Source organism: Gambusia affinis, linkage group LG17 (assembly GCF_019740435.1).
Source record: "Gambusia affinis linkage group LG17, SWU_Gaff_1.0, whole genome shotgun sequence".
NCBI classification, from domain to species: Eukaryota; Metazoa; Chordata; class Actinopteri; order Cyprinodontiformes; family Poeciliidae; genus Gambusia; species Gambusia affinis.
In genome coordinates, this window is record NC_057884.1 from 2,964,344 (window position 1) to 2,977,358 (window position 13,015).

Here is a 13,015-nt window from a genome sequence, read left to right on the forward strand (position 1 = left end):
CACTCGACTTGTGCAGGACAAATGTGAAAATGGTTCCACAGTTCTTTAGCACAGTTGAACTTCTAGATCTCTGTTAACCGCTGTAAATGTATAATACGGCGCTGCGGTGCGGTGCGGTGCTGTGTGGTGCGGTGCGGTGCTGTGTGGTGCTGTGTGGTGCTGTGTGGTGCTGTGCGGTGCTGTGCTGTGCTGTGCTGTGCGGTGCTGTGCTGTGCTGTGCTGTGCGGTGCTGTGCTGTGCTGTGCTGTGCTGTGCTGTGCGGTGCTGTGCTGTGCTGTGCTGTGCTGTGTGGTGCTGTGCTGTGCTGTGCTGTGCTGTGCTGTGCGGTGCTGTGCTGTGCTGTGTGGTGCTGTGCTGTGCTGTGCTGTGCTGTGCGGTGCTGTGCTGTTCTGTGCTGTGCGGTGCTGTGCTGTGCTGTGCGGTGCGGTGCTGTGTGGTGCTGTGTGGTGCTGTGTGGTGCTGTGCTGTGCGGTGCTGTGCTGTGCTGTGTGGTGCTGTGCTGTGCTGTGCGGTGCTGTGCTGTGCTGTGCTGTGCTGTGCGGTGCTGTGCTGTGCTGTGCTGTGCTGTGCGGTGCTGTGCTGTGCTGTGCTGTGCTGTGTGGTGCTGTGCTGTGCTGTGCTGTGCGGTGCTGTGCTGTGCTGTGTGGTGCTGTGCTGTGCTGTGCTGTGCTGTGCGGTGCTGTGCTGTGCTGTGCTGTGCGGTGCTGTGCTGTGCTGTGCGGTGCGGTGCTGTGTGGTGCTGTGTGGTGCTGTGTGGTGCTGTGCTGTGCTGTGCTGTGCGGTGCTTTGCTGTGCGGTGCTGTGCTGTGCTGTGCGGTGCTGTGCTGTGCTGTGCTGTGTGGTGCAGTTTTACTACCTCCAGACTGTCTGTAGCGGAGGTGTCTGGGTGTGGACGGGGAGCGGCAGGGGGACAGGTCCCCCGGCTCGCTGCTGGACGGGGACTCAGGGATGAACTTGTCCAGGGATACTGACTCCAGAACAGCTGTGAGGGAGAAAAGGTCAAACATCCGACATGAGTCCAGGTGACTTCTGACTGATATATATGTGTTTACAAGGATAATTATTTTAACAATGATCTAAAATGTTTTTGTAAACTTTCAGGTACTAAGTTGCTATTTGAGATGTCAGCCGTTACATATCATCGCTCTCTTCTCTTTCTCTACCAGGTTCCTGTCTTTTCATGCTCTCTCTCTCCTCTCTTTTTTTGATCTGGTACTCTGCTCCTGTTTTACTAGAGACAATCCTTCGTACTGCAGACACGCGTTCATCTACAGGCCCGATTATTCCTCTGGGAGAGAAATGCTGACCCATTCATGTCTTTGCTAGAACACGATAAAAGACAACGTCCAAGTCTGGACTAATATTAGCTGCAAATGAATTATGCACATCCTTCACGTTGTTTATGTCAAGATTCCAGGTATTTCCATAGAGGGAGGAAAGAAGCAAAGAAGGAAGGGAAGAAAAAGAGAACAAGACAAACAAAAAAAGGAAGATAGAAACCAGGAGAATCAAATGAGCAAAAAAGGACAAATGGACAAAAAAAGAAACCAAATGAATGAAATGAAATGAAAAAGAATCTGATGAAGGGAAATATTGGAAAACAGAAGGATGGATGGAGTGCGTTCCTATAAACAGTCTGGAATAATAATAAGAAATTGATGGACATAAATATTAAACCATGGGATATGAAATGAAGGAGAAAACACTCGACTTCTAGAAGATTGGAAGTCTGGACATGAAAACCTTTTCCTCTCTTTTATTTTCTATTTCTTACACCTTTTTCCACAGCCCTGGTAAAAACTTAGATTGTATTCCAGACTGTTTATAGGAACGCACTCTGCCAGCAGCTTAGAGCAGCATCTACAGCAGCAGTCACAAATATTAGATGTGTTTTTATTGCATGTAAAGCCGCCTTGTTGAAGAGCTGGCGGAGTATGAGCGCTAACTGTTAGCGTCTACCTACCTCTGCGGATGCTGCGCCTCAGCTTCCCACAGAAAGCGTCGAGGCGCGGCAGCTCTCCGCTGACGTCGTCCCCCGCGGATTGACTCAGCTCCGGGGAGCTGGGGCCCCGGCTGAGGTCCAGCGGGGCCCTGGTGGCGGCGGGAGGCGGCGAGGACACCCCGGAGGCCTGCGGGAGGCTGGGGGAGCGCGTGGCGGTGGGCGGGGGCGACGAGAAGCCGAACGGCAGCCGGTAGGAACCCGGTGGAGGAGAGGAGATGGAGGGACTGTGGCTGGAGGTGGGGGAGTTGGCCGCGGACAGCGGCGGGGTGGTGGACAGGTCCAACACCCCGACCTTCACGCCCACCGGCGAGCTCAGGGACAGCTTGCGGCAGTGCACCGGGGAGGAGGTGCGGGACGGGATGGAGAGGGGAGGCGGGGAGGAGAACTTGCGGCAGAGTCTGGGGGATTTGTTGTTCAGCGGGTCGGATCCCCAGGCGCCCTGGTTGGTGGCGAAGAAAAGCTCCAGAGACCTGAAAGAAACCAGTGCGGTCAGTCCACAGTTCTGACCAGGAGAACCAGGAATCACGGTAACACTTCATCTGAAGGACTGAGCTTTAGACTGACATGGTGGCTCTGTCATAAACATGACACAACATGACCTGCACTGAACAGGAAGGTGTTTGCATAAATGTTTAACACTGTTGTCATGAAATGGATTTCAATAAATAATGACACTTTAAATGCAATGCTACATTAAAAAGTGAATTAAAAGTATCATTATTGACTGAATAATGCAACTTTGACACTTTCAGTTCAAAGTGGCGTTAAAAGCATTAACTTTGTATTTACAGTATATAAATATACTGATGAAGACTCCTTCATGTTTATGACAGTGTCATCATGCCAGTCTTATGCACAGCCCTTCAGATAAACTGTTACCCAAATCACTCCCCCAAAGCCTACTGATGGTATTTACTTGGACTGGTCCAAAGCCAGCTGTGTGATCTTGAGACTGTAGTCGGGACAGAGGGACATGATGGACAGACGGTCGTATGAGTGCTGCTCGATCCTGAGGCGGCGGCAGCAGTGTGAGGAAGATGAGGGAGGGGGAAGTGATGAAGAAAAGATGGAGTGAATGACAGGATGAAGTGTTAGACGTGAGGCGGACAGAGACACAGTGAGGACTGATGAACGGGATGGAGTGAGTCTGGGGTCAGTGGGAGGAGCATCCTCTGTGCTTTTAAGTCTCGCATACCTCACAGGAATGGAGGTGAAGGGTTTCTTGTAGATGTCGGCCAGTTTGTCGATGACCACGGCGGCTGTGGTGAAGATGCGGTACGTGTGGAGGAAGGTATTGAGGAAGTCGATGGAGAGGAAGCGCAGGTCGGTGAGGCGCTCCAGCAGCCGCTCCACGCTGGCGTATCTGATCTGAGGGACTTTGCAGGAGTTGAGCGTCTTGCTGAAGCAAATGTCCACGTCGTCTTTATGCAGTCTGGCGTCGGACCTTGGAGGAAAAACAACAAGATTTGACTTAAATCCTTGTGTCTTTTATAGAGGACAAAGCTAGGACAGATTATTTCTTACTGTCCAGTTTGGACGATTCATCTGTTTTATTATCTGGCACTGATTTAGAATAAGCAGCTGAAAAATCCTAAATTTGTCTTAAAGAGAGAAACTCATTAAAACTTATGAAAGCCATATGTTATTTACTTTAACTTCATGGATATTCAGCAGTTTGTTTTGGTCTATCAAAGAAAATTCTAATAAACCAAAATGACCAAATGTGAAAGAGTTGAAGGAATATGTAAAAGTGGTCATTTATCACATCGTTTATCATTTATCATGATAAATTTGTATCATGATAAATGATAAACGATTTATCGTTGACAAATTCCAATTCATAATGTCAAAGAAAACTGTCTGTATTGTTAGTTTTCTTCAATATTTATTCAACAAAAATATCAATAAATATCAATAAACCTGAAAATATGATCAAATGCAGTTACTCTGTGCAGTATAGTGATACAAATCACTTTTTTTTAATGTAACTGGTGTCCTAAAGAAAAAGTGGGAATATTTTTCTAGAGCAGTATTTGTGTTTGTGGGGCTATAATTGCTGTGACACACAGTCATACCCTTACATTTACCTAAAGGGGAAGTAATAAATAATTATTATAGTCACTTTTATTGTTTTCACAACAGTACCACAAAATATTATGATAAAACTTTAAGTTTATCATCCCTACGGATATGAATACTTTTCCGATTACGTGTCCATTGAAAGAAGGAAAATCATCCAACTTTCCCACAGTTATGCAACTAAAACATAACTAAACTTTATTGTTTAAAACGTTCTTCTCATTGACTTAATGAATCCACCATGACGTGTTGCTGTGAGCTCTGTAAATATGTAAACACAGTTAGAATGAGATGATTTCCTCACTTGATCATGTGGGGCACAGACACTTTAGAGTTCTCCTCAAACACGCTGGTCATCAGGCCGTTACAGCGGATGTTATCGATGCACTGAAGTGGAAAGAAAACACACACACACACACACACACACACACACACACACACACAAAACAAAGAACAAGGATAAAAGCTTCTTTTAGAAGACCAGCTAACGTCTGCCATGGCAGCTCTACGTTCCTCTGAGTTCCTCTGAGTCGGTCTGTACCTGGCTGATGTCGCTGGTCCAGGCAGCCTTCTCCTGGCGGGAAGGAGCTAGGAGAACAACGGAGAAGCTCTGACCATCGGGGGGCTCCACCACAATTTTAAACTCCAGGTGACTGAAGCCTTGACCTGCAGCATTGTCTGAAAACGCAACAGGAAACCAAGACGCTTTCATTCTGCTCACCTGAAAATGACCTTCTATTGATCTGTAAGCTGCCTAAATGGCTTTGTTGCATTTAATCAAAACTGTAAAAAAAAAAAAAAAAACATATTTTCTATCGTACCTATGAACTTTCTCATTGATATTTGTCATTTTTTTTCCCAGCTAGTGTTTCTTACAGTCCTTCTTCCACCAAACTTTTTTCACTGTTGAATTCTGCAAAGTTTTCTTTGTAGAAATCTAACCACTGAACTTGAGAGTTACCTTCGAACGAATTTGAATAATTAGTAAAGATTGCAGCAGGATACTCACAGTCTTCATCACTGGCGTCTAGTTCCTCAATCAGAGTGCATTCAATCAGAGACAGTGTTCCTCCCTGCTGTTAGGAAGAAAAATAACTAATGAAAACCTGACCGGTGAAAGATATTACACACACATCTATACTCAGCGGAAATACTTTAATTTTTAGTCTTTTTATGCCAGAACAAATATTTTCTGTCATAATTATGAGGGAATTTTGTAGATCAAAATCCTAATTCCTAATTAGGATTCCTAATCAAATTCCTAAAATCCTATTTGTAGTTTTCCAAACAAAACTGGACAACAAAAACACGCAAAAATTACTAAAGTTTTTTTTTTTTTTGTACTGTTGTATCCATTAATCAATCTCCCCTTCAGTTCAACCTTATAAGTGGAGACACAGTGTTGATGTTACCTTTATAAAATAGCTTACATTTAAGGATTGGCAAAGATCAATGTGATTTTCACAGCGTTGTTGTTAGCAGCTGCTGAAAGTAACTAAAAAAAAGTTAATTTTAATGTAACTTAGTTACTTTCCAAATCAAATAATCAGTAATCTGATTGAAGTTACTGCTATCACTGATCCTGAACAGATTTAAGACGACCAAAACGGCATGAAGACAATTTCAGATTAGCAGGAGAGATTAAACGTCTTAATTTTCAGGTCTGTAAAATGCAGAGCAGGATTTGTCCCATTTCCATGACACAGATTTTTGTCTATATTCCGCTAGAGTCAAAAAAACAAAATTTTTTGCAATTGTTTCCTTCCAAGTCATTAAAATCATGGCAGCAGCAGAAGTAAACAGTAACATTAGATATATTCACAATTCAGCCGTGACGCCACTGCTCATCATCTATCTGCCAATCAGAGGCGACACAGGCCTGCCGGTTTTGCCAACCTTGTAACTCGAGAGTCTGTGCAGAAACTGCTGAACTTGAACACACTCAGATTGTAGACAGTGAGACGTTTTACCTTCAGCAGGTGCAGCTTCCCTCCGGAGGTCCGTGTACAGATGAGGAAGTGCTTGGTGAACAGGAAGCACTGCCTCTCTCCTTCCTTCCTCAGGGAGAGCGAACCCAGGCGCACCTTACTGAGCATGCCCCGTTCGCTGCTGGATGGCAGCTGGATGAGAGAACCTGATCATGGGGGAGAGAAGTCGTGAAAGAGTGCAGGAAGGTGGGGACGGCTGAAAGAAGCTGAGGAAGCAGGAAAGCTACCTTGTCTGACGAAGGTCTGGCTCGTGTCTAACAAAATGTCGCAGCCTTCAACGATCATCCTTTCAATGGCCAGATTCTTCCTGATGTTCTCCGTGTCGCTCACCTCGTCGTGCATCATTCTGAAAACACAAGGAGCAGAGGTCAGTGTGTGTGTGTGTGTGTGTGTGTTGCTGTGTACCGGACTAGTTCAGAGGTCTGGGGCCTGTACGACCCAAACGGCCGCTTTTACCCTCAGTTCAGCAGAATGAAATTTGTTGGGAGCCACAAATGTTACAGGACCTTCTGAAGAAGGAAAACTTATCATTTGTACAAAAAATATTACTCATACCTTAAGTATCGTTCTTTTGTGAAAAATCAATGTAAATATTTTATAAGAACGAGTGAGAAAAATAGAAAACAAAAAAACCTGCATCTATAAGAGACATAGATTTATTGTATTTCTAAAAAAGAACATAACGGTGGAAATACCTATTAATGATGTTTAAAAAAAAACCTCTAAAAATGACTTTTTATGATATTTTCTCTTTATTACAGCACCAATAAATATGAAAATATGACAATTAAATATTTGTGCAGCTTTCCCTGCTGTGCATTTTTTTGAGTTTCTCAATAAGAACCAACATAAACAAATCTGTTCTTGTGCATTTAGTATGTACATACAGAAAAATGATGTCCAGTGTCCACTGCACTTCAGAGTCACTGAATCGTCATTTTCATTATTGGTTTTTTTCACAGACCCATTCTTACTTTGACAACTCTTCCAGTTTGGATTTGGCGAACTCCAGGCTCTTGCGCTCCACATGCTCATGGGGCGTGTGAGCCAGCAGCTCATGGAGGGTGATGATGTACCGAGGAATCTAGCATTTAAAAAAAGTACATGTCATAAAGAAAGACACTGACATATTGAATACTAAGACATGACGAAAACTGAGACTTTAAACCTGAGTTTTTTTTTAAGGTTGAGCATTTAACAATACTAAATTTTATCAGTTTAAAATCAACAATTGTCTTGAAAGAACATTTTTGAAAATGTTAAAAGCAAATTCTTTTGTAATTTGTGTTGTTACTTTAATTTTAACAACACATTCTACCAAGAGCTCATCTGTCTATGAGTGATTTATTGGGCTGTAAAGTTCTGCACGCTCCAAGTGTTTTGAAACACAAATCTAAATAGCTTGCAATGACTTTTTCCAGTCATAGAATATGTAGACGTCTAGATATTCAGACTTCTGGATAAATGGCTGGAGCTGATGAAACGGAACATCGTGATCATAGTTTCCATATGGCAACTGGAACTAAACCTGGACCTTGAAAACCAAAAGCAATTCATTACATAGTTAGTACATAAAGTGTTTGGTACCTGGAACATGGGGTAAGTGAGGAAGGTCTCCAGCATGCGGCCCTCACAGCCGGCGTTGGATTCGTACTGTTTGAGCAGCTTGTCAAAGTCTCGGTTCTGCTTGCAGTTGGCCAGCACCTGCAGGCTGTACTGGTGGTTCCGCACAAACTCCTGGTAAATGTTGAGCATGGGCAGCAGGATGTCGAACAGGTCAGCTGGGAGGAAAACGCACCACGACTCACATCAACGTATGAAAAAAGATACGACTAAAACGACAGCTTCTACTTCAGGCGTTTACAGGTAATAAATGTATGTTTTCAATGGGGTTATGCTGCAGTGACTCTATGTAATAATAACAATAATACATTTTATTTATCACATATTTACATTTAGAGAAATTTCAAAGTGCTACAATCAATAAAACAATTAACATAAAACAGCAGCAAAGATCCTAAAATATAGATTTAAACATTAAAAGATTAGAAAAAGACTTGTTCATTAAAATAAATTTGTAAGACATATTTAGAATATTGAGGTTTTTTTAGGCCTGTTTTGAATGTATGTAACTGTAAATAACTCGTTTGAAATTCAATTATTTGTTTGGAAATTGCTTTCCTGGAATGAATTCTTATCTGTTTAGTGACTGAGAGGTGAAACTGCACTGTAAAGACAATAACTTTCATCAAAACACAAAATCCACTCGTAAACTGCTGCATCATAATTTGACACTGGTCTATATTTCTTCTTATCACAGAAGCATTACTTAAAAAAGATGTAGATCACATTTTTGTTGATGTTTTTCATGTTAGGAGCTGTGATCTGAGAGTTGGTACAATCAGTACTCACCCAGAACCAACGTTGGCCAGTTGGCGATGCGAGCCTTCAGGCCCTGGTGGAAGATCTCGTGCAGAAACATGATGGTCTCACTGCACACAGAGAACTAATCGTTTCATTCAGGAGACCAAACAAAATACAGACCCTGTGAGTTGTGGCGCATTTTAAGACGTGCGCTCTACAGAAGACCAGGGCTGCAGATAACAATTATTTTATTGTGACGATTATTTGACCAGTCAGGTAAAAGAATCGGCACATTGTGCAGATTTGTTGTCCAGCCACTTAAACTTGTTTTATACAAGAAGTCTAAATACACTAGTTAAGAATTAATCAGTAATTAAACTAACTATTAATCGGATTAATTGTTTCAGCCATGCAAGACAATCCATGTTTTATCATGCATAAATATTTTATATTTTTATAATCCACAAGCATGACTATTTACATATTTCATTTCTTACAAACCAAATAAAAAGGAGAGAGAAATTGTATTTATGCCTTTACATTGATTTATAACATTTAATTGAATAATTAGATCTGGAAGAGTATTCAAGGGAGTCTAGAAGTGCACAGAGAAATCAGATATAGACTAGAATCAGCTCATTGTTGGTCCAGAGAGAGAAACTTAAAAATGGGATCTTCATTATCAGGAGGCTGTTTGTTCAGGTTTCTAGAACAGAGTAACAGAATTTGGCACCTCATTTTGGTCAAAGCACAGATGTCTTCAAAAGCATCAGGTACTTTGGAGCAGCTATGAATCATCTGATCACCTCTGTGGGATGAAACAGCAACAATCAAAGCTCTCAAACCGTGAGTCAGAAATGATCTGTGGGAAAATTCACTGGGAATTAGAACGAGAAAAGAAAAGGCAGAAACATTTCCTCCCACTTCAGCGTCTGTTACCAACACACCGGCTCAACAGTGAACCACCGTCTGATCAAATTCTACTGATAGACCCGTGAACTGTTGGCAACATGCTAACACACATGCAAGCATGTGTGTTCAGAAGGAGAAGAAGAAATAGACTTTATTGTCCCACAGTGGGAGAGTTCAGGATGGATACTCAGTTTGCAGAACATCCATCAGATGTGAAACCTATTTGAAATTTTTGATGAGACAAAATCCAAAGTGGGATTAATTTGACTAATTATTTTATCAGTTATCAGTATGTAATTGTTAAATATTACTTTGCATCAAGTCTCTTCTTGTCTTTCGTCTCAGGCATAAAACTGTTAAAAGTTTTAATCAAGTCGACTTCATCTCTCCTAGAGGCCTAAATGCACTGAGTCTCCAAAATATAACTGCCTGACCGATATTTGTGTTAACAATCATTGAACATGTGTACCTATTCTAGTGGCCAGTCAGTGTGGGTTTCTGTTTAATCACATGACCACATGGAGCTCCGGTCACCGTGAAATATCACTGAATAGACGGGTCAGAATATCATCAAACTGTATTTTGTGTTTTCCAGCCTCAGAATCATTTTATAGCCCAATCAAGAAACTATCTTACCTCAAGTTGTTATAAAGATGATGAATATATAAAACATGACTTAGAAGAAAGTTGACATTGTAGTTTATTGCCTAGAAATTGGGCATCTGTCTCTTTAAAAACTCCTGCTTTTTCTGAAGCTCCACCTTCAGGAAGTCATCACAACGTGGCTCTTCTATTAACCTTTCAACAACGTGTTTAGCAGCGTTGCTCTGAGATGAATAATGAGCTCAGCAGATGGACAGTTCCACCAGGTGTTTGCTAATTACTGCTGGCTAGTCTGAAGGAGCTGAATGGGGGGAAGGGGTGTCGTCGAAGGCGGAACTAGATCCCATCAGGCACTTTGCAGCTGAATGGTTACCATCGGACATTAAAGATTTTTTCAAGCAACCATGAAAGAATCAAAGCAACACTGCAGGAATGTTTTCGGTGATGGAATGACATTATAACACGACGTAAAGTTAAAGCAAAAGAGTCTATTTTACTTAAGACTGTCCCTTTAAGGATACTGGATAAGTATACTTCAAGGACACCTGCTGCTTTGGAGTTTATTTAAAGGTATCACAGTAACTTGAAAGATTTTTGTTTGGAAGAAAAGAGAGAATGCCTTCCTTTTCTTTACATTTTTACACTATTTTGTGTTAATGTATCACATAAAATCCAAATACGTTGGTTGTAGTCGCAATGGGACAAAACATGGAGAAGTTCAGTTGGGGGAGAATACTTTTGAAAGCCTGTATGATGGTCTTTTGGAACACCTAGCATTGCGAGCTTAAATGTTTGGCGTACATTTCCTTCTCACACGGAGCAGGAGGAGGATTTGTTACCTGTTGAGGAAGATGCTGCTGACGTCGTCGTGGCTTATGGGAGGCTTCTTGGAGCTGGCGGCCATGCGCAGCGGCCTGAGGAAGCAGTTGACCAGAATGGAGAGCTGGTGGACGTACTCCGTCTCTGCTTCCACCATGTTGAACACGATCTGGTTCCTCTTCCTCATGCTCTCTGCGTGAGGCGAGCAGATGTAGTCCTGGACGATGATCTTCCACTTCCTCCGGCACAACCAGCCACGCATGAAACTTTGCACCTGCAGCGGTCACACAACAACCCCGTCATGGGCTCCCATGCTCTCTGTCCATTGTCGGCGCTTTTTACCATTTGCTTTTACCATTTTAATCTTTTTGATGTCTGGGTCCTCCTCTTCTTGGTTGCTCTGAAATGGCAGCATCCTCTCCTTGGCTTTGTTCAACACCACAATCTACCACGACAACAGCATCTATGTGAGCGCGCTGGTGCAAGGCATCAAATATTCATGAAACTTTGGACAAAAATAAACATCTAGGTAGGGAAGTAATGGGTTCTGGAATCCTTGGAGCCCTGCTGTGCTTTAATTCAACAGAAGTGTCTTCTTCATCACGCCTGGGGGCGTTTGCACGCGTTGATCTAAATGTGCTCCATCGGAGGGTTTTGCGTCCGAGTGTGCATTTAAGTATGCATGCGCACGCAGATGTGGGGGGCGCTCATGCGTACCTCGGCTTTGAGCCGCTCGATCTCCGTGTCCTGGTCCTCCAGCTGAGTCCGCAGCTGATTGGCTGCGATCTTCTCCGTCTCCAGGATCTGGACCAGGTGGATGTACTTCTGCATCAGGATCTCGCGCTCGATCATAATGTCAGAGTAGCTGGAAGGCAGAACGTGGAAAGGGTCGGGCTTCGGATGTGTGCTTGTGAACAAACATGGGCGCGTAAAACAGGTAAAACGGGGAGGTGGGGCGCGGGGAGATGTTTGAGGCGTTCGCTGCCGTCGTTAAAAAATAAGAGAGGCGTCCGCGGGAAAGGAGAGCGCTGAGAGGAAATAGAGGTCGAGTGTGTGATGTAACCAACGAGGTAAAACAGCGCTAGTGTGACCTAAATGTGAACCGCTGCGAGCACTGAGCACCCAGACACGCTCGCTCGCTTGGATGTGGGAGCTGTGTCCAGCGTGTTTCACCGGCACAAAGAAAACAGAAGCAAAGATGAGTTTGATTTAAGGAGAATCTTTAAACTGAACGTTCAATGTTTAGAGACTTTAACTGATGAGGAAAAGAGGCTTGACAAATTCACCAGTCTGCTCATCTATTTCTCAGCAGATTTGTTGAAATCATCATCTGAAAAGCCTGACCTTTAACCTTTAGCTCTGATCTAGTCGTTTAGTGCATGTCTCTTCCAGCTTTGCACACCTAAGCTGAAATTGTCGCCTATTTTTCTCTGCAAAACAGCTCAATATCAAAGCCATTTCACTTCATTCTGACTGCTTTTGGTTGCAATTGCAGGTAAGGCCAAAATTATACAGGCAGATTTAGATATAAAGATATTTTTATTCCCCCTGGACGCTGGTTTTCTGATAGACAATTTCCTCAGCAAACAATAGGATAGGTTAATAATTAACTCGGAGTCTCCTGACAGATTTCATGTGTAGTGCTGACATTGATGCTGCGCTGCTTTTTTTTCTTTTTTTTTCGGTCAAAACTAGCACCTGTGAAGGATTGCTGAAGCGAGGCAACAGCGGACAGTTTCCCCCCCCCCGGATCAGGGTCAGAAAACACCTCATTGTAAGGCAAAACTGACCGCTGACCGCTGACCACTCTGCATTAAAAAGATCTGCTCAGTCTAGAAAAGCTCCGTCTCTTCCGCGCAATTGTGCACGACAGATCAACTGTGCCGCCGGTTTAAATCTCCTTAAATGCCGGTCATGATCTTGTGGTATTTGATGTTCTGTGTGAGCGCTCAGTCATTAATCTCACAACACACACAGTTCAGATTCAGACGGTGACACGGTTTACAGCGGCCATTTTTCTGAGAAGTCCTGAGCTCAGTCATTACCGGCTGAAAATATTTTTCTGATTTAGAAGCAGAACGACTCTACATCCCACCATGAACATATTCCTGTATGTTTTGTGATAATCATTCTGTGTTGACTAATTATTTTCTTAAGACCACAATGTGAACTTAAAATTGCTGCTTGCTTTGACTATATCCTACACAGACATCTACATTTATTAGAAATTTAGCATGAAACTGACCTT

At 43.0% G+C, this 13,015-nt stretch overlaps 1 protein-coding gene across 6 annotated transcripts in view; it reads right to left on the reverse strand.

The window, feature by feature from the left end:
- rasgrf2a (Ras protein-specific guanine nucleotide-releasing factor 2a) overlaps positions 1–13,015 on the reverse strand; it is a 36,687-nt gene that overhangs the window by 8,551 nt on the left and 15,121 nt on the right. For 2 of the 6 annotated variants that reach the window (XM_044095991.1, XM_044095995.1), the window contains exons 3-17: positions 11,485–11,632; positions 11,123–11,212; positions 10,788–11,041; positions 8,482–8,561; positions 7,657–7,850; positions 7,044–7,153; positions 6,297–6,415; positions 6,052–6,215; positions 5,091–5,157; positions 4,623–4,759; positions 4,386–4,468; positions 3,198–3,446; positions 2,919–3,011; positions 1,964–2,472; positions 857–982 (exon numbers count right to left, since the gene is read on the reverse strand). In XM_044095991.1, coding sequence (XP_043951926.1) covers positions 857–982; positions 1,964–2,472; positions 2,919–3,011; positions 3,198–3,446; positions 4,386–4,468; positions 4,623–4,759; positions 5,091–5,157; positions 6,052–6,215; positions 6,297–6,415; positions 7,044–7,153; positions 7,657–7,850; positions 8,482–8,561; positions 10,788–11,041; positions 11,123–11,212; positions 11,485–11,632 — 2,423 coding nt within the window. The remainder of the gene's footprint in view (positions 1–856; positions 983–1,963; positions 2,473–2,918; positions 3,012–3,197; positions 3,447–4,385; positions 4,469–4,622; positions 4,760–5,090; positions 5,158–6,051; positions 6,216–6,296; positions 6,416–7,043; positions 7,154–7,656; positions 7,851–8,481; positions 8,562–10,787; positions 11,042–11,122; positions 11,213–11,484; positions 11,633–13,015) is intronic. The other 4 variants (XM_044095993.1, XM_044095997.1, XM_044095994.1 and 1 more) reach the window with 4 other exon arrangements.